The sequence below is a fragment of the Chroicocephalus ridibundus genome, chromosome 2, assembly GCF_963924245.1.
Source record: "Chroicocephalus ridibundus chromosome 2, bChrRid1.1, whole genome shotgun sequence".
In the NCBI taxonomy this organism is placed as follows: domain Eukaryota; kingdom Metazoa; phylum Chordata; class Aves; order Charadriiformes; family Laridae; genus Chroicocephalus; species Chroicocephalus ridibundus.
This window is the reverse complement of record NC_086285.1, coordinates 681739-702603: the sequence shown is the minus strand read 5'-3', so window position 1 is coordinate 702603 and position 20865 is coordinate 681739. Positions and strand designations below refer to the sequence as shown.

The window sequence follows — 20865 nt, the reverse complement described above, 5'->3', positions numbered from 1 at the left end:
CAGCCCCGACTTTCCGGGTTGTCCAACTCTTTCACGAAGGGAAGGGCGGTTTCGGCAGGACGGCTTTTTTACGGGATTTCCTCCGCCAGGAATCACCTCACTCCAAGGAATTCTCATTCAGGAGCACACAGCGTCCGCGTGACCGCTAAGGCATTAAGCTGCGGAGGAGAAGAATAAAAGAAAAGCCGTCCCCAGGACAATTATGAGAAGGAAAAAACGAGAAGCCGGCGATAAGAGTTTTCTGGAAGTTACTCTCATATTTGGGACGGGCAGGGATCCCTTGGGGCCAAGTGCATCCCCCCCAACCCCCTTCAGAAGCTGTGGAGCTCCACCACAGCACCGGCGGGGTCTCGCTCTGCTGCTCCTCACGGGAAGCTGAGGACACCAACTCCGCCCAGGGGCTCACGGCAAAGCTCAAACCGGAGGGAAAAACGACTTTTGAAACATCTGCACTCAACCGGAATAAGCAAAAACACTGAATATCCCCAGCCCGCGGAGAGAAGAGGCGTGATCTACAAACGCCGCCTCTGCGGGACTCCCTTCTGCTGATCTTGTCCCTGCAGCTGAAGCCGCAGCTTTGATGTCACCTGTACTTGGCACAAATACGAAGAACAGACCCTCCCTCTTTTCCAGACTCTCAGAAATTAAATCGGCATCTCGCCTCCAGCGAACAGATGCTTGAAGCAACTGATTCTGGTCATGGCTGCACCCTCAGCAAGTTTGTGGACGCACCTGGGCGATGGGATGCCATCCAGAGGGACCTGGACAGGCTGGAGAAGTGGCTCCATGTGAACCTCATGAGGTCCAGCAAGGCCAAGTGCAGGGTCCTGCACCTGGGTGGGGGCAGCCCCCGGTCCCAGCACAGGCTGGGGATGGAGGGATGGAGAGCAGCCCCGAGAGAAGGGCTTGGGGGTGCTGCAGGGGGGCAAAAGCTGGCCATGGGCCGGCAACGTGCGCTGGGAGCCCAGAAACCCCCCACAGCCTGGGCTGCATCCCCAGCAGCGTGGGCAGGGGGGCAAGGGGGGGATTCTGCCCCTCTGCTCCACTCAGGGAGACCCCCCTGCAGTGCTGCCTCCAGCGCTGGGGCCTCAGCACAGGAGAGACACGGAGCTGTTGGAGCGGGGCCAGAGGAGGCCCCGGAGATGCTGGGAGGGCTGGAGCCCCTCTGCTGTGGGGACAGGCTGAGAGAGCTGGGGGGGTTCAGCCTGGAGAAGAGAAGGCTCCGCGGAGACCTTCCAGCCCCTTCCAGTCCCTCAAGGGGCTCCAGGAAAGCTGGGGAGGGACTCTGGAGCAGGGAGGGGAGCCATGGGACGAGGGGGAAGGGTTTTCCACTGACAGAGGGGAGACTGAGATGAGATGTGAGGCAGAAATTGTTGGCTGTGAGGGGGGTGAGCCCCTGGCCCAGGTTGCCCAGAGAAGCTGTGGCTGCCCCATCCCTGGAGGGGTTCAAGGCCAGGTTGGACGGGGCTTGGAGCCACCTGGGCTGGTGGGAGGTGTCCCTGCCCAGGGCAGGGGGTGGCACTGGGTGGTCTCTAAGGTCCCCTCCCACCCAAACTGGTCTGTGGCTCTATGATTTCCATGTGATGGTGCTTTCTCTGCCACCACAGCTGTCCTATGACTGTAACTGCTGAACTAACGTGGGCTTTTTTTTTTTTTTCGGTTGCTAATTTTACATCAAACCCAACCATTCGCCTTATCCTACCCTCTTAGAAGCTCCACTTCCCGCTCACAGCTCTGCGGACAATCCTGGGCTGATCGCGACATTTTCTCTGCCTTCTCCTACCCGCAAAACTCCCAGCATTTTTCTGCATTAATACAGACGTTCTCTACCACGTGCCGTTTGGTGCGCCAGAAGATTTTTTTTTTTTTAATAATGCTTTTGGGTACAGTCAGCACTGCTCTGCACAACCCCTCCTCCCAGAGATGAATCATCTAGGTGCTAATTAAAATCAGCTCCTAATCAATGACTGTTAGGCTGGCGCCAACCCGATGCTTCTCACGCTTGAACTTTATTCAGTCTTATTGAATTGTCTTATCCTAAAGCTTCCCCCGTCATCGCCGTATGCCTATAAGCCATCACCTCTGGACGGAGGGGGATTTTTTGGTAACTGAATGGGAAAAAAAATAAAAAAATAAAAAAATCTCTCCCAGGAAAGCTTTTGGCGCACCGATTACGTGTATATGTTATGAGTTCGCAAATGATTGGTGAGTCTCGGCTTTTCCATGAAGGTTTTTTCACATTCCGTGCACTTGTAAGGCCTCTCCCCCGTGTGAGTTCTCTGGTGGCGAGTCAAGTCCGCGTGGCGAGCAAAGCTTTTGCCGCAGTCTGTGCATATGTACGATGACGCCCGACTCTTTTTGCTGTGAATTTGCCGATGTTTCAGAAGGCCAATTTTCAATTTAAAAGCCTTCTGACATTCTGGACACAGATAAAGTCTTTCCCCCGTATGGGTTTGCTGATCAAAAAGGATCTCTTTGAATTCCTTCGGTTCTCCTTCCTCAAGGGAGCCGTTGCCCCTTCTGCTTCCCGTTGGATTTGCCTGACCTGTTGCTGCATTCCGATGGCTCTCAGATGTTACCCCCTTGGCCGAAATTTGGCAAGTCAGCTCCCAGGATCCTCCTGAGGATGATCCACACAGTTCTGTATTTTCCGCACTCTTGGGGTGACTCTGCACCTCGGCTCTGACGGCAGCCCCGCCGCAGCCTGGAAGAGAAACATTCCAAACGCTCCCTTTACCTGACGTGGAATACCGTAAATCTCCAAAGAACAACCATTCCCGATTCACCGCCGCTACGTCCGTCCGAAGAAAACAAGTTTGGGGTAAAAAAAAAAAAAAAAAAAAAAAAAAAAAAGCAGGACTGCAGCAGAAATTCCCCCTCCCTCTGACCCTACGAGCCCGGGCGGTTTCACCGTGTCGCCAATTTAATTTCTGACGAGCCACCACACACCTGCGCCAAGACTTGCGGGGGTCTCCCTTTCCGCAAAATCCGGCTGATCCTCGGCGTGCTGCGCTTCTCTTGGCTGGACGCTGCTTCTGGGAGCAGGATAGTCTGCAGAAGGAACAGAACACGGAAAGGACGCTTAATATTTTCCTCTGATTTCCCCCCAGCCCCCCCCCGTTATTACAAAGATATTTCCTAACCTACTTTAATCGCATTGATGTAGACAAAGGGAACGTTGCACAAAGACCAGAGCCGAAGGCAGCTTTTTGTCAGCCTGTTCGCTTCAACCTCTCTGAGCCCCGCAGATTCCTTACGCCTTTTCTTTTTTTGTACCGTGACTCATTTTTGTTAATTTCCATGAAAACCACTGCCTTTCGCTTTCTCAAAGAAGAACTATTTTTCTAGTTGTTCCTAGAACCGCGAGAAAAGCCTTTGCGAGGCCGTTTTCTAGCAGATACCTGCAGAACCCACGGTCTCTTTTACGCTGGGGAAAAGGTCCAACGAGGAGGCAACAGCAAGAAATCTAGAGAGGGCGGCTGGGAAGCAGGCGAGCGATATTTGGCTTCCAATTTTTTCAATATTCCAGAAATTATATCCAAAAGGTTGAAAAGATAAACGTTTAGCAGGGGAAAGCGTTGAATTGATGACGGCTATAAAAGCGGAGTTCAGCTGTCTGCTGCTGTGTGTTTTCATTCAGGCCTTTCTGATCCACGGACTGATTTTCCCCCAGCTAATCCCTCCTCACCCAACGCACTGCACGTGCTTTTTTAACAGATCAGAACTGTACAAAAAAAAAATAAAAATATAGAGGCAGCTGTCTGCAGACTCCAGCTTTTCTGCTGTAAAAACCAGAAGGTATGGAAAGAATAACAACAGTTAAAAAAAAGTGGAATCACACTGTCTCGCTGTTGCATGTAATTTCAGATTTGACGGTGCAGAAGCAGCAACAGAATGAGGTTGGGCTAAATCAGCGTTTCTTAGAACTGAAGAGCGTCACAAAGCGCAAACTAGAATAAGCAACGCCGGAGGCTCCTGGGGTTCACAGCACTTCTGTTCCTCCAGCGCGGAGGACAAGCGAATGCACTTTTAGCCGCTAATTACAGCGGGTTCTTCTATTAATCCGAGGAATTACTTGAAAGCTGAGGAGCCAGCGAGGGCTCACATCTTCAAATTTAAAAAAAAACCCCAAACCAATGACTTCAAACAAATGCGTAGTTGGGCACTTAAAACTAAAGGCTTCTTCATTTTCTTGGGCATCATTCACATTATTTAACTATTTCTGCATCAAAATAGTTCCACATTCTATTATTCTACCTGTACCAAGCAGACACGGTCTCCCCTACAGGCACAGATTGGGTATCTGACTCCGGCAGAGCACGTGGAGGCGTTAGGAAAGGGACTGTCCTTCGGTCTTGAAAGGAAAGATTGTGGAGCTTACAATCCCTGACAAAAATTCAGAAGCACCTGAAGATTAATCCACTAGAAACCAAAGGATCTGAGGAGTGACTGTTAGACAAGAGCCAGGCCAGAAACAGCATCGACCTGTTAGCCTTCAGCGAGAGAAAGGGAAACCTAACCTTTACCCAAGGCGGTCAAAGAGTCGTAATTCTCCTTTATCACTTTCTTGTAAAGTTCTCTCTGCCGGTCTTCCAAGTCCGTCCCCTCAGGCGCCGCAGCGTCGTCACACGTCCCAGGGACCTAAAACAAAGCGTTCCATCGTCAATGCCATTGGAGAGTCGCATATCCTCGAAAACCCTCTTTTTCAACCGTTTCTAGCAATGCCCGTGTTACGTATAACCAGCACATGAATTAAGGACTTTATGTATAAATCTTCTACTGTTATTTCTGTGCGTAGCTCAGAATGAGTGAGACTACTTGAAAATAAATGACTCAACTGAAACAATGACTTTCTATAACGACTGAGTCAAGAATTAGTTGTAAAAAGATATAAATGTATGTGGTCACCATCGACACCCAGCCCCACGAGGGAATTTGGTTCTTCCTTTCACTGAAAACCAGAAAATACTCCAGAGTGCTTTAAATCAGCCCTGAGGCAGGGCTACAGCCTGTCAGATCCAGCTGTGAGCGCTCTTCCCTAATAATAAAAGCTAACGCAAACAAAAAATTAAGCCCTAGAAATTCCGAGAGACGGACACTGCACACGCCGCGCGCATATCCGTGCTTTATATCTACAGAGCACCGTGTCCGCACGGGCTCGCCTCTGAAAACGCTTTGATTTGCTTTTCAGACCACCGCGCATCTCACCGGTGCGGGTGCTCTGCCGCTTGCGCCACGTACGAACCCCATCGTACGAATCGGCTGCCAAGAGAAAGAATTCGTTTTCATCAATTTGTCGCTAGATGGGCTCGCCAGCCGAATGAAATACACGGGGGAGAAGGCTGAAGAGAAGTCAAGCCTTTGTCTCTGCCCCAGACCCCCACGCCGTGGGCACTGCGGCACCGACACATCATCGCAGTGACTCGAAAGGAAGTTTTTCCACGCCTGAGGACTCTCGTGCACAAATAAAGGTCTGCAGGGAGTGAATCCATTTTACAGCAGGAACTGGGACCGCATTTCCAACAAGCGGCAGGTTTTCCCCCCCCAGCATTGTGCTCGAATTCCAATTTTGCGCCTAAAAGAGCACCGAGATGCCTTTAATTTCCCCAGTCACCGGCTTCCCAGTGCCACCTCCGCACTCCGACGTACCAGGGAGAAAAAACAAAACCCGCTGCGTCACTAGCAACGTTTTACTGCCACGTAGCACATTTCAGCTACTGCCGCTGCCTTCAAGTGCTTCACATGCAAATCTTCTTTTAATTTAAGGGAAATAAACACAATAGCAAACATCTTAATTACCCTCGACTGCTCGGGATTCCGGATTCGTTTTCGAGTTTTATTACTTATCCCACCACAGAAACTCCGAGGCGTGCCGACGAGCCAGTTTCCGTCTTCACCCAAAATGAACTTTTTGGGAACAGCTTCTTTCAGCAGACGTCTGTTTTTTCTAATTTTCAAGGGGTCAATTTCAAAAGAGCTGTCCTCAAAATGCTTCGAACACAGTCGCTGGTGCTTGGACGGCGTTCCCATGTCCCGGCCCATGTTGTGAATCCACTGCTTCAAGAGAGGTTTATTTTGTAAAGGAAAGCCATAAAAAGTAACGGTGCTGTTCTTGTACACCCCGCTGGTGGCGTTCTGACAGTTCAGCGCCGAGCAATAAACCATCGTAAAACGAGAAACAGGAACAAATCCCAAAATCACGTGCCAGGAGCAGGGTTTAAATAGTTTTTAATCAATTTTACTATCAAGCGGGCCTAAACTTGTTAAGAAAAAGCATCTTTTTTTGAAAGACAGAATGAGCTGAGGTCAGGAAGAAGTGAAACGCGGTGCTGAACTTCGCTGCCAGAGGCGCGGAGCTCACCACAGCTGATGTCTGCAGAATACGGAGAGGAGGAGCCAGGTGCCCTTCCACAGCATGCAGCTCGCCCGCTTCAAAGCCACAGCGTACAATCTGGAAGACAAAACCCCTTAAAATCAGCTTAATGGGCCGTTACTATGCAGATTTACATGTAAAGTAAATTCTGCTATGTACACATGAATATGCACTTCATTAATTTGCGTATTCATGAGGAATCCTCCCACGCTCCACAACAAAGCTTATTATAGTTATTCAGAAGGCGGCAACAAAAGGGTGATAGCCAAATAACTTCCAAAAAATGAATCATGGAATCATTTAGGTTGGAAAAGACCTTTAAGATCATCGAGTCCAACCGTTAGCCCAGCCCTGCCGAGCCCACCACCACCCCACGTCCCTCAGCACCGCGTCTGCCCGGCTTTTAAATCCCCCCAGGGGTGGCGACTCCACCACTGCCCTGGGCAGCCTCTTCCAACGTTTGACAACTCTTTCGGTGAAGAAGTTTTTCCTAATATCCATCCTAAACCTCCTCTGGCGCAACTTGAGGCCGTTTCCTCCCGTCCTATCGCTTGTTCCTTGGGAGAAGAGACCGACAACGCCCTCACTACAACCCCCTTGTGGAAAAAGGGCCCTGCAGAGCACACGGGGAACGCTTCTGGAAACGAACGCAGCCCAAATCTAATGTTCACGACCACTCTCGCCATCACAGTGCGCTTCCGGGAATGCCTACAGTCCGCCACCCACCCTGGTATCGGACGCAGGAGGAGACGGGGCACCTCTGCCCCAGGGCGCACCGCCGGCTCACAGCCCTGCCGCGCACCCCACTCGCTGCTCGTTCCCCTGCACCGCTGGGGCAGGAGGAGCTCGGTAATTCCCCCCGGGCCAACACCCGACCCCGGGGGACACAGGCCCACCCGACCCCGGGGGCAGCCACAGGCCTCAGGGGGCAGCCACAGGCCTCAGGGGGCAGCCACAGGCCTCAGGGGGCAGCCACAGGCCCTCCCCGCGGCCCAGGCCCCCCAGGGCGGCGGCTCTCCCGCCCCACGCCAGCGCGGGGGGAGCCGGGCCTCCTCTCACGGACACCGCTGCCTCTCCCGGGCCCCGCCGGCCGCTCACCGGCCCCGCCGCGCCGCCATCATCCCTCCGCGGCGCCAGGCCCCGCCCCTCACGCGGGCAGCAGCCAATCCGAGGAGCCAGCCGGCCCACCTCTCCTCGCTATTGGCCGGCCGCCGCTAGGACCCGCCCTCCCGTTGGCGCGCGCTGCCGCAGGCCAGCCAATCACCAGGGGCACCTGCGGCGCGGCCACGGCGAGGAGGCGGGGAACGGGCCGGTACGTTCATTCCCATTGGCCAGCACGCGAAGAAGCAGGGCGCTGATTGGAAGGGAACGAGGATGACCTCACGGGCAGGGAGGCGGGGATCGCGAGCTCGGCGCCTGCACGTTGTTGTGGCAACGGCGGGGCAGCACCCGGCGCGAAGTGCTTCCCGCCGCGGCGGGGCCCGGGCGGCGGAGCGGGGCCGTGAGACGGCCCAGAAACCACCCGGCCGCTCCCGGAAAGCGGCTCCGCGGCCGGCCGTGCTCCAGGAGGAAGGGGAGAAGGCCCGGGGTCCCCTCACAGAGAACCGAGAGCGGGACGGGGCCCGGGGGAGCAGGGCCAGAGGAAGCAGGGCCAGAGGAGGCCCCGGAGCTGCTGGGAGGGCTGGAGCCCCTCTGCTGTGGGGACAGGCTGAGAGAGCTGGGGGGGTTCAGCCTGGAGAAGAGAAGGCTCCGCGGAGACCTTCCAGCCCCTTCCAGTCCCTCAGGGGGCTCCAGGAAAGCTGGGGAGGGACTCTGGAGCAGGGAGGGGAGCCATGGGACGAGGGGGAAGGGTTTTCCACTGACAGAGGGGAGATTGAGGTGAGATGTGAGGCAGAAATTGTTGGCTGTGAGGGGGGTGAGCCCCTGGCCCAGGTTGCCCAGAGAAGCTGTGGCTGCCCCATCCCTGGAGGGGTTCAAGGCCAGGTTGGACGGGGCTTGGAGCAACCTGGGCTGGTGGGAGGTGTCCCTGCCCAGGGCAGGGGGTGGCACTGGGTGGCCTTTAAGGTCCCTTCCCACCCAAACCAGTCTGTGGTTCCCCCTTCTCTATTGACAGTTAATTCCACAAAGCTTTGCCTTGAAAATGGGGGTTTGGGGACGGCAGACCCAGCGTTCCTCCTCTTGCTCCAGCCTTGCTCATCTTTTCTCCGCCTCCTGCAGAACGACGCATGGCATTTCCCTAACACTATTATTAGGGTTTTTTTAAGAAAAGAGAACTTTCCAGCCAACAAAGAAGCATCTGAACAAAACTTAAGCCGAAATATGCACGTAAAAAAGGGTATTTAACAAAATTTGTCCCAATTATCTGACAGTGAAGGAGCCCTGAATCAAAACAGGCTCTTGCCTGACTCAGCCGGAGCTGCTGCTTCTGTATTTTTTTTCCACGAGGCTCAATGCCATCGACAACAAGGTGCCAGATGATATATCCAGGCTCTTTTATTACCAAAAGGAATGAATCGTGTCCTTGCAGTGTCACCAACACGTCAGACTCCCAGCAGTGCTCTCCCCCTTTGGAGACACTGACTATGAGGAAAAATACAGTTTCTGAAAGGGGATGTTTGACGAGTATTAAATTTTCTGTTTCCATAGGATTTGGAAAATTATACAAACAGAGAAGACCTGCAACAACGTGGTAAATTAAACGCAACACAACTTTAAACGAAAACCATATTCCGGGCTCCCCCGTCATTTTACAACCCCAGGCGAGGACCCCAGCCCTCAGGAACCCTCTCTCGGGGCTCCGTGCTGCTGAACCCCAGGAGCTCTGTGATTTAACTGCGGGAACAAGCTGCCTCTCGGGCTCTGTGCCCCTTTGCTCCCGAAGAGGCTTCTTTCAAACAGCCACAGGGTCAACACTTCCTTTCCCAAATCACTTCACACAGGTGGGTGTTTCCCAACACTTGTTTAGTGGACAATTAGTAACTTTAACTCACTTGTTTTCGGCTCCGTCCCTGGACTCTGGACTCTCGGCAGCCTAGGGATAACACTTCAGATATTTTCCAGCCTGAAGCGTTACAAACTGTTCCGCGTGCTGATGTGATTTCTCTCCTGCATGGATTCGTGGCTAGCAGTAACTCTGAGCACCGCAGACTTCCTACACAGCTCCAGCACATCCCGACCGGCTACAGGCACCGGTGAAAGCTGTGAAACAGCTTCGCTGACCATTTTAACACAGTCTGCAGAAAATAACCCCCCAGCCTTCTGCCTTTTACTGGGAGGGGGCTCAGGACAGCTGTTCGACAGCCGCCTCCTCCCGCCGCAGCCCAGCATGGAGCTGGGAGATCCTGCCACGGCCCAGCAAGGGTGATGGCCGAGGGTGCAGTGAACGCCCCGGCTGGACGGGATTTTTTATACAGAGTGCATTACAGACCCCCTGATCTCTGTGCAGGGCCAACCCGCCAACGTCAGGTGTGTTTCTTCCACGTGACTTTCCTGATGCTTCATGAAACTCCTCCTGAGCACAAACCTTTTCCTGCAGAGGGGGCACTGGAAAAGCCCCTCTCCTGAGTGCTGCCGCTGGTGTTTTAGAAGATAATCCTTTCTCCTGTAGCTTTTGTCACACTCGGAGCATTTGTACGGCCTCTCTCCCGTGTGAGTCATCTGGTGTCTAACGAGCCACGAATGGCAAACGAAGCTTTTCCCACAGTCGCTGCAAATGTAGGACTTGCCCCGGCCCTGGCTCTGCCCCTGGCTTGCCGGGCTGCCCCTGGGCGCGAAATGCTGCCTGCATCTGCCGCACGCCTCCGACTTCTCCTGCGGGTGATCCCAGCAGGGGCTGGCTAACGGGTTTTCTGCGGGGAAGTTCTCCTCGCTCTCCGCGGACGGCTGCTCGTCTCCCACGAGGCCGTTGTGGTCACGAAGCCTGGTTCCGCCCGCAGGGTTGGGTCCACGCTCGGTACGGGCCACTGTGGGCAGCCCCTCGCAGGAGGCGGGAGCAGCCCCCTGCCCGAGGGAGCTCGTTTCTTTCTCACCGGGAGCACACAGCTGTGAGTGAAGTAGATGGAACATCCTTTCGCTAAGACTCTTCTCACACGTAGGGCTTGGAAACATCTCCCCTTCTCGGGCTCCCTGGGGAGTCGGAAGATGTTCCTGCTGGCTGGAGTTTCTCTCACATTTGTTGTACAGGCACGGTCTCTTGCCAACACCGTTTTCCTGAGTGCTAAAGAAATCTAAGTGCTCGCCAAACCCTCGGTCATACCGAGCGTCACCCCCAAGGCTGTTCCCAGCGGTGTTTGTTTCCATTGTTTCTGAATTCCACCGATTGTCCCATGTTACTCCAGCATTAGGATCCTTGGAAAACTTCTCTCCAGGTCTTCCTGGTACCTCCGAGTCACACACCGTGCTTTCAAAGCAGTCTGCCGGAGGGTTCCTCTTTGTGTTTTCATCATGCACTGAAACAGAGAGATTTCAGTCTTTCAATTAAGGAAGACTCTTAGGAGTGTCCCTCCAAGTCTACAGCCATGTCATGCTAACGGACAGAGAAAGTAAATGAGGGGAGGTTTTAATACTTAGGGGGAAAGCAAATACCAGTGTTCGACCAAAACAAAACCTCCTGGAAAACAGAAGATCTTTTTGCAATTATTTTTTTTTTAAAATCTACACAAAAAAATTACTAATGCAACGTCTTATCTTCACCCTCTCAATTCAGCTGTCTGAAGTGTGAGATCTAAGGTCCCTGACAGAGTGGACACCGGCACATCTCGGTTCTCCCAGCTGCTCTCTGGACACTCCACCGAGCATCTAGAGAAGGAAGAGTCCAAGCCGAGGCACCAAAATAAGTCCCTGCAGGTTCACCACTTCTCATATGTGAGCCGATGTCTCTGCAGGCTGGGCTTCTGCGGGGAGACACTCTGTGGCCGGGTCTTTGTTCTGCGAGCTCGGAGCAGTGCGGAGCAGAGGAAGCTCTCGCACCGTCCAAGTAATCCCCAGACGGGCACACGGCTCCGGCTCGGTGAGGCAGAGCTGTCGGTCAGACTGCCTCTCCCCTGGGCACCTCCTGCTTTCCTCAAAAACCCTGACTCCTGATAATCCATCCCCAAAAGGCAGCTGGTGCCCGAGCTGCTTGGGCACAGCTCTAGATTTGCCATTGGACAAAACTGTTCTGCTGACCTGCAAATTCCCTCTTTCTGTAATTTCTGTTTGCTGCGACAAATACCCACTGTTGCATTTTCCAGATTATTTTCACCAATGCTCTTCAACCTGGCTTTCTAACACTCCGTGATTTTTCTGTCCCCTGAGACCCGTGACCCTTCCAACACCTACAGAAAAACTCCCCTGAGTATCGCGAAGGACCACGGGTCTCTCAGCACCGCCAGCTGGCCGAGCCCACAGTTACTGGCATCGCACAGACCCCCTCAGCTCTTATTTCTCTGCCCGTGTCCTGGGACATCAGCAGACAAACGTGTTACGCGGGCTAAAGCGTCAATGTAAAAGGCACTGGTTGTTCTACAGGGATTGTCTAAGTGTGTCCTCTCACCCCGGTAACTCCAGGTTCCAGACTGGAAGGTCTGGAACAGAGTTGGCTGGGGAGCCCACCCTGGGAACTCTCTCAGAGCGGTGGGAACAGGTCTCCCTCCGGGAGGAGTTAGGTGCCTGGTCCAGCCTTACACCAGGGCAATATCCTGCATGACCTTTTTTGGTGGGGTAAAACGATTCACATAGGCAGTTCCCGGCATACTGAGAGTTTACCCCGTGACTTACTCTATAGTAACTTCATCACATACCCACGAATGTTTAAATAACTCACATGAAGTGAACAAATTCCAGGCTACCAGCTGATTTCTACACACGATATTCATTCCTCTGCACCCCCTCCCCGGTTACTCACTTGAGAGCTACACGAAGTGGTCCCAGGTTGCGGCCCAAGAGATCGTATTTAGAATGATAGAATTGTCTCGGTTGGAAAAGACCTTTAAGATCCTCAAGTACAACCATTAACCCAGCCCTGCCAAGGCCACCACTAACCCACGTCTCTCAGCACCACATCTGCTCGGCTTTTAAATACCCCCAGGGACGGCAACTCCACCATTCCCCTGGGCAGCCTCTTCCAACGCTTGACAACCCTTTCCAGGATGAAATTTGTCCTAATATCCAACCTAAACCTCCCCTGGCGCAACTTGAGGCCGTTTCCTCTTGTCCCGAATTTAATATCCCTATCCAAATTTGCACACCCGTTCCCTGAGGTCAACCCCTGATCTGAAGATGAATGTTAACTCCACCTCAAGCATGACCCATACTCCGAGTGCGCTCTGCACAAAACCAAACTCCTCTGGATGAATGTGTGCATCTACATCTCCAAATAGCACGTCCTAAAAGTGTTTTGCATGAAAGCTGCCTTTTCTTTTGCTGCAGGAGAGCTCTCCTTCTTGGGAGCGTGAAATCAGGGCTCCACATTCATTGGTACCACGTTTGGAAACCAGCAAGTCAGCTGGAAGCACAAACTTGACCCCAGCTGGAAGCACAAACTCGATCCGTAAGGCCTGAGCACACCACTGTGCTTGCCCGAACAGAAACCTCTGGCAGTTTTAGGCCAGCTGAAGGAGGAAGGAGCCCCTTCAGCTGACAGAACCTGAGCATTTTGTGAACAAGTATTAACTATCAGTCTTGAGGTTTGCTCCATTATAAGGTCGCGACATTTAATATAGTATTAAAAAATGGCTCTAAATTCGATTTACTGTCCCAGAAATCTCAGCTGAAGTCCATTACTGACCTGTACTCGGATCTGTAGAGACTTCTTCTTTCTCCACACCTTGTTGTTCAGGGCAGCGTGGCTCCTCCTCTTGCTTAATCCATGATAAAACATCAGTTGCATAAGTCTGAAATCCTGCTCATTGGGGAAGAATTTACACAACTGAGAAACAATGGAGAAAGATGCAAAGCACGGAAGATTCAGGAATTCACAAAGATGAGAAAAACGCTAACAAAGCCTCAGGAAAGACACGAAGAGCCAGCCGAGGGGTAATTCCTGCAGAGGGAGTTTTTACCAGGGAATCCTCACCTGCGTCGGGGTCTCTGGGGAGGTCCTCGCCCTCCACGCCTGGCAGCTCCCTGGCGTACACCTCCTTGCCTTTCTTGGTCTGACTTGAAGCCTCGGGCTCACAAAACGCTTGCTCTGCTGAAGGAGAAAATTCAGGACAAGCACATCATAAGAGCATAAGCTCGGGATTTCACAAGGGCGAATGAAACCCGCTCTTGTTTCGGTTTTTGTTTTCCCCCCAAGTCAAGCTCCCGTAAGCCCAGTTTCTAAACGAAACCTGCTGGAAAGGTCTAAAAACCCCAGTTTGCTACATACACTGGAAGCCAAGCAAAACGACAGCGGAGCCAACAGACGGAGCTGCTACTTTTTGTGAAGAGGAAGATCAGCCAAGCTCCAAAGCAGAATAGTTTATTTGTAACGCAAAAAGGTACCACCAAGTGAGAAGGCAAGAAACAGGTCCCCGGGCTGCACAGCCTCACCCCGTACAGCAACAGCACTACCAAAGAGCCGGTGCGCTCGCTCACGTACGCAGAAAAACCACCGAAGAGAAGGGAGGAGGGAAAAGGCAGCCTGAAGGCTCTGGTTGTGCAGGAGGAGAGGGACTGCGGGCCTGCAAGAGAAGGCTGCGGGGGACGTGGAGTTGCCACAGCTCCGATTCCCCTGGAGCCAGAGCAGCACACGCAGTCCTGCCTCCAGTGCATGGCACCAACCACAGACCTCATTTCGACACTGGTTTTTGCCTTCTCCAAGCTAATCCATGGGCCCCCAAAAGTGACTAACGGCCCCCTTTGGACTACGTATTTAACCATCTTAGAGCTATCAACCTGAGGGAAGCAAAGTAAAGGAATTTAAGGGAGAACGAAACATTTCCTATTCTACACTGCACCGCTTGGACGAAAACCAGCCACATACTCTGCAAACTCCAAAATGGCCTTGAGATGGGAAAAACGAAATACCAGCCCTTACCGTCAGGCCTGGTGGCGAGTCTGTTCAAAACTTGTGAGCTTTTTGTAAAAGATTTGGAATACATAAGAAGAGGTGGGAAAACAAAACAAAACAAAAAACCACCTTGGGATTTAATCCCCGTTTCATTTTCCCTGCGAGGTATGCAGTTACTCACCCGGGCAGGGCTCTTCAGGAGCTTCTCCAGCCTCCCCCTCCTGCTGATCGGCAGCGCACAACTCTTCCTCTTGCTTAATATGGATTATGTTGTCTTCTGTTAATAGGAAACAATGCTATTTTAATTCCACACACAAAATTAATTCCAGTTCTCATCCCCTCCCAGGCACAGCATCTCTGTTCTAGCTCACGTTCTAGAGAAAACCTCACCTCAGTTCTAGTTCTCGCTGACCAAAGCCTCTTAAACAGACCTAAAATATTTGTCACAAAACCCTCAGTAGATGTTTGAGCTTCAGAAACGCACAAGAGTTTCACGCACGTGTAATGTTCGTTTTGTTGCAGCACCAATTAGCGAATGAAAACATGTTCTACTTGGCCCCCGGAGAGGAGAGTGCCACTTGAATTCTCCCTTCTGGAGTTTTGTTTCTCTTTTGGCTCTACCGGAGTTATGTTGTTGCTTTTTCAGTCGCTCTTGGTAAAACACGCACGGCGTCTAGCCCGTCAGAAAAGCACTAGCGAGAATTATGAATGAAACTTATCAAAAAAAAGAAAAAAAAAAGTCCATGAAATCAATAAGGAAAAACAGATGGGCTAATGCTCTTGCATGTTACCTTTATAACTCCGTAACACAATCAATGAATTAGAGGAATACTTTGCACGAGCGTAAGAACAACTGTGTGTGTGCAGGGAGAAATCAAACTCCTCTTGACAGCCAGCCTTCCGAGTGGAAAACCGAACGTCACCCCACTTTGGCACGGCCTGACGGCTGCGGGTTTGCCACGGGCGACCGCAGGCAGCTCGGTGACCAGGAGAGGAAAAAAAGGGCGGTTTGATGCCGTGTTTTGAGACATACGCAACAGCCGAGCGTGGAAGACCACCACGCTCCAGACTGCAGGTGCCGTGGGGGGAGGCCGATGTCCCAAACAGAGCCCAGCTGCCGGGTTTTTGGGTGCTCCGCGTCTTGCAAAGCCTGAAGTCACTCACCGGTGCCGGTCTCCGCAGGGTCACCTCTCCCGTTCCCGTCCTCGCAGCTCGGAGCTCGATGCTGGTTCCCACCTTCCGACCGGGCCTGGGCATCACCCCTGGGAGGGTCCGGCTCTGCGGGAGGCGTGAGGTGAGGCGCGGCCGGGGGTCCCACCGCAGGGGGACTATCGCGGGAGACGGCGGGGACCCCTGGCCACCTGCTCGCGGTGGCCACTCGCCCGCCTCGAGGCCGCGGCCCTTACCGAGGGCGAGCAGCGTGTGGTAGTCGCTCCTCATGACGGCGCGGTGCAAGGCCCGCTGCCAGCCCCGCAGCGCCCGCCGCTCCCGCTCGCCGAACTGCCCCCACGCCTCCTCCGGCCTCGCCGCCGCCCGAGGCCGCGCCGCCTCCCGCCCGCCGCCGCCGGCTCCGCGCCTCGCCGACATCCGAAGGGCCCCGCCGCCGCTCTCCAGCCGCCGCTCCAGCGCCTGGAGGCGGCCGCGCAGAGCCAGCGCGGCCCGCAGCTGCCGCTCCGCCCGCGCCAGGCGGGCTTCCAGGCGGAGCAGCCGCGCCGCCACCGCCTCGGCTCGACCCACCCGGGGACCGGCCATGGCCGCCCACACCGGCCCCACACCGGCCCCGGCCGCCGCCGCCGCCGCCGCCGCCGCCGCCGCCGCGCCCGGCCCGCCCCGGCCCCGCAGCGCCCCCTGCCGCCGCCCCGCCACCCGCGCTGCGGCGCCCCCCGGCGGGAGGGCCCGGGAACGGCGGGACGGGGCGGGACCGGCGGGATCGGGGCCGGAGGAGCGCGGGGTCGCAGAGCCGGCAGGGACCGGGGTCCCCTCAGGGCCGGGAGGGCCGGGAGCCCTCTCGAGTTGTGAGGGACCGGGTTGCTCTCAGAGCCGTGAGGGACTGGCGTCCCCTCAGAGCCATCAGGGACCGGGGTCCCCTCGGAGCCGTGAGGGACCAGGGATCCTCTGAGAGCTGGGAGGAAAGAGGGTCCCGTCTGAGCCATAAGGGACCAGGGGACCTCTCTGAGCCATGAGGAATTGGAGGTGTTCTCAGAGCCATGAGGGATTGGCGTCCCATCAGAGCCATCAGGGACGGGGGTCCCCTCAGAGCCGTGAGGGATTGGGGTCCACTCAGAGCCATCAGGGACTGGGGGACCTCTCTGAGCCATGAGGAACTGGGGGCGGTCTCAGAACCATGAGGGATTGGGGTCCCCTCAGGGACAGGAGGAACCGGGGATCCTCTCAGAGTGAGGAGGGATCAGGGTCCCTCCTGAGCCGTGAGGGACTGGGGATCATCTCAGAGCTGCGAGGGACAGGGTCCCCTCAGAGCCATCAGGGAACAGGGATCCTCTCAGAGACGTGATGGGCCAGTGTCTCCTCAGAGTTATGGGAGCCCAGGATCCCCTCAGAGCCATGAAAGCTCAGGGTCCCCTCAGAGCCCTGAGGGGCTGGGGTTCCCTCTGAGCCATGAGGGACTGTGGATCCTCTCAGAGCTATGAGGGGTCTGCATCCCCTTAGACCCATGAGAGACCAGGGATTCTCTCAGAGCCATGAGAGATCAGGGCCCCCTCAGAGCCATCAGGGACCAGGGTTCCTCTCAGAGCCATGAGAGATCAGGAATTCTCTCTGAGCTGGGAGGGACTGGAGGTCCTCCCAGAGCCATGAGGGACCAGAATTTCCTCGGAGGTATGGGAGCTCAGAATCCCCACAGAGCCATGAGGGATTGGTGTCCACTCAGCTCCATGAGGCATTAGGGGTCCCCTCAGAGCCATGAAGTGTGGGGGTCCCCTCAGAGCCGTGATGGACCCATGTCTCCTCAGAACTATGGGAGCTCAGGATCCCCTCAGGGCCATGAAGTGTAGGGGTCCCCTCAGAGCTGTGATGGACCCATGTCTCCTCAGAACCAGCCGTGAAAGCTCAGAGTCCCCTCAGAGCCATGAGGGACCAGTTCCCCCCAGAGCCATGGGGGCGCAGGGTTCCCTCAGAACTGCGAGGGCTTGGGATCCCCTCAGAGCTGTGAGGGCTTGGGGGTCTTCTCATAGCACCTCTCTGATGAGGAAAGGCCAAGAGCCCTGGGGCTGTTGAGCCTGGAGAAGAGAAGACTGAGAGGGGATCTCATCAATGCTTATCAATATCTAAAGGGCAGGTGTCAAGAAGATGGGGCCAGATTCCTTTCGGTGGTGCCCAGTGACAGGACAAGGGGCAATGGACACAAGCTAGAACATGGGAAATTCCATCTGAACACGAGGAAAAACTTCTTTACTGTGAGAGTGCCAGAGCACTGGAAGAGGCTGCCCAGAGAAGTGGTGGAGTCTCCTTCCTGGTGTCTCCTTCCTGGACACGTTCATGTTCAGCCTGCTCTGGGTGACCCTGCTCTGGCAGGGGGTTGGACTAGATGATCTCCAAAGGTCCCTTCCAACGCTGACCATTCTGTGATTCAGTTACTTGGGCTGCTGTAGCTTAGGCTGGAGTAGGACAGCAGCCTCCACCGCAAAGCCAGATGTCTAGGCTGAGATATTCTTCACAAGAGAAAGCAAAGTCATGCGCAGAAAAATAAGAGAAAAAAAATGAACTGACCCTGGTGTACTCAGGACAGCGAGGTCTTACTCGATTCTCAAGTTCCAGCAAATGCAAACCCCCCTGCCAAAGCAGGGTCACCCAGAGCAGGTTGGACAGGAACCCCCAGGTGGGTTTTGATCATCTCCAGAGAAGGAGACTCCACCACCTCCTCTGGGCAGCCTGTGCCAGGGCTCTGCCACCCTCAAAATAAAGACGTTTTTCCTCAGGTTGAGATGGAACCAAGGGTCAGAAAAAGGCTGCGCGCTGAGAAGCACTACCCAAGGGTGATGAAAGCTCAGCGCTTGTTCATGGGAGGTGCGGAGACTTCAAAATACACCTCAAGGTGGGTGTAGGAGACCTTGTGCTCCCAAAATGTTCACTGTCTCCCCATCGCGTCTTCTCTTGCCTTCCTCTGTGGCTTCTGCTCTTCCCTGCAAGCATCACTCTCCCTGCGCAAGGGGAGAATTGCTCTTCTTTCTCTTGGTCTTGGAAGAGCAGCGCATTTCTATGTCACTTGCCGCTTCTTGGATTCAGGGTTGAATTTCTGCCATTTAAGCAGCACGAATCTCGAAATAGCTCTGAGCTTTGTTATAAATACACATATTTGCCTCTGAAACACCGGGGAGCTGGGCTAGAACAGGGAAGCGATGACTCACGGTGCGAAACACTGCTTCATCTGTATTATCAGAGGCAGCATCAAGAAGTGATGCACATCATCTTGATGCACAGGAGCACATCAAGCGCTTCTGATGATGCTCAGGCAGCGGTTAACATAAGAAGTCTCCCAGTCAAAACCAGGAGAGTGCCGTTGAGATGGTGTAACCCTCCCCAGCTCACCCTTCTAAAACGCCCCATCTCTTCGCTACCCCAATGCCGATTCTTTTACTTTGGTGTTTCTTGTTATTGTCCTCTTGCGAGATGCAGAAACGGCCCAGAAAAAGCTACCCAAAGTTGTTTTTTTGTAGAATAACCAACGAGCACTGCCGGAGTGGTCCTAAGATCCAGGATGTTCTGGCTACGGGGGAATGCAGCAGCGTCTTTATCCCAGAATACATCCTGCTCTTCCCAGACCCCACCGAGTGGGCTAAACGGATAACAACCGCGAGGCTGCGGTTGCTGAAAACTTTGCGCTGGCAGCAGGAGCGATGCGATCTGCCTGCAGGAGGGGAATCGTGCAGTGAGCTTATTTACGTCCTATTTTTAGACTCTCTCACCATTCAGGCCCTGTTCGGATGGCGGAAAACAATTCTCCCGCTCGGGTTCCACCGCCATATTGAAAAAAGAAATGGCAACGAAAACCCGCTCCACTTTTTTTCTGATTCCAGGTAGACTTTTGCCTCTCCATCAGTAAGGTGCGATACTACAAACTGCCATTTGCCAGCACGTAAAGTGATTTTTAAAAAAGACCCCCCCAAAAAGGAAGCACTGAGAGCTTCACAGCTCCACATTCAAGTTTAATGTTATTAAAAATTAAGTATCTACTGCAAATTTGACTGGCGTTTTACAAACAGACGGAAACAAGTTCCCTGCCCTGAAGGCTCACAGTCTAAGAACCAAAAGTGTAAAACGTAGAGAAAGCAGCTTAACCGGCCTCAGTAGGAAACCACTGGAGAACTCGTTAATTTACCTGCTTATTGGACAAGGCCCAAACTTCTTGTCTGGGTACCAAATGCCCCGTACCGCCAACTGCCAAGAGACTCCTCTTCAGCACAGCGGGGAAAAACCGTTCCGTGTTCACTGCTTTGTAGTAGCAAGTGGCCACCGAACACTGAGAAGTGACAAAATACAGACTGCTTTGCCCTCACAGATTTCTTATTTGGGGAAAAAAAAAAAAAAAAAAAAGGATCCATACAGAGAGAGGGGCTCACCACGCACAGACCTACTCACCACACACGTGAAATCAAAGACCTCAGCCGCACCAGGACGAGAAAAGGCGGCAGACGGTTGGTCACGAGGCAAACACCTGCAAGCGGTTGAAGACGCTTCGGCACACGTGGCTCTGCGCCAGCTCCCGCAGGGCGGGTTCAGAGCGGTTCACACGAGATCACCCCGATCTGCTCCCGGCAACAATCAAATGAGCTTAAATGGCCCAAAATTCTGAGCTGGCCACGCTGGCTGGGATGAAGCAGGCGCCAGAGTGCTCCTGCCTTGCGCTCTGCTGGGCAGGGCCGGTGACGGTGAACTTGGAAAGAGATCTCACTCCTTGGACAAAAGAGTTTCCAAACTAAACCATCAGCCACAGCAGCCAGCTGGAGCCAGAGGAACATCCCTGTCTCTGTGGGGATGAGCCAGTTGCCTGCACCCTCTCCATGGCAGACCCTTTGGGGCCAGGAAGCCCAATTAGTGATGAGGAAAATGAGCAGCAAGTTTGAAACAGGTCAGGCAGCAACGCCGGCCCTGAAGTTGCACTACTTATTTGGGCAATTTGCTATAAACACATTTCATCTGCTGGGAATTTTTTTCTTAACAGTTTGGGATATGATGAAAGCTCATCCCCAAGAACAAAAAGCATCCGTCCCCCAAGCTACCGGGGGCAGAGGGAGATGAAGGCAATAACGAAATACAAAGAAAAAAAGTGTTAATGTGCAGGGAATCAGTGTCAGCCCGGGACGACAGGTGTGCCCCACCTCTGGCTTACAAGTGGTTTCCCCATCAGTTCCACTGGGAGTATCGTAGAGATATGAGAAGGGGTTTGGGGGATGCCACCTCCTTTGGGTGTGCTCCGAAGGTGATGTCAAGGGAGGTCATCCTCCCCCTCTACTCTGCCTTGGTGAGGCCGCACCTGGAGCACTGTGTCCAGTTCTGGGCTCCC

The 20865-nt window shown here is 53.9% G+C and overlaps 2 protein-coding genes across 4 annotated transcripts; both read right to left on the bottom strand.

The window, feature by feature from the left end:
• Positions 1-1314: 1314 nt before the first annotated feature.
• LOC134510942 (zinc finger protein 354C-like) lies at positions 1315-7520 on the bottom strand. 2 transcript variants are annotated; one of them, XM_063324160.1, is made up of 5 exons: positions 7472-7520; positions 5800-6451; positions 4521-4641; positions 2950-3051; positions 1315-2704 (listed from the first exon to the last, which is right to left on the bottom strand). In XM_063324160.1, exons 2-5 carry the CDS (start codon positions 6163-6165, stop codon positions 2172-2174), a joined length of 1122 nt encoding a protein of 373 aa, XP_063180230.1. In that variant the 5' UTR covers positions 6166-6451; positions 7472-7520; the 3' UTR covers positions 1315-2171. The 2 variants fall into 2 exon arrangements, with proteins under 2 accessions (XP_063180230.1, XP_063180231.1); XM_063324161.1 differs by lacking the exon at positions 7472-7520 and adding an exon at positions 7100-7459.
• A 1347-nt stretch (positions 7521-8867) lies between these two features.
• LOC134510937 (zinc finger and SCAN domain-containing protein 2-like) lies at positions 8868-16144 on the bottom strand. 2 transcript variants are annotated; one of them, XM_063324152.1, is made up of 6 exons: positions 15752-16144; positions 15510-15623; positions 14527-14622; positions 13428-13544; positions 13140-13253; positions 8868-10821 (listed from the first exon to the last, which is right to left on the bottom strand). In XM_063324152.1, exons 1-6 carry the CDS (start codon positions 16095-16097, stop codon positions 9779-9781), a joined length of 1830 nt encoding a protein of 609 aa, XP_063180222.1. In that variant the 5' UTR covers positions 16098-16144; the 3' UTR covers positions 8868-9778. The 2 variants fall into 2 exon arrangements, with proteins under 2 accessions (XP_063180222.1, XP_063180223.1); XM_063324153.1 differs by having other exon boundaries at positions 13428-13541.
• Positions 16145-20865: the final 4721 nt, after the last annotated feature.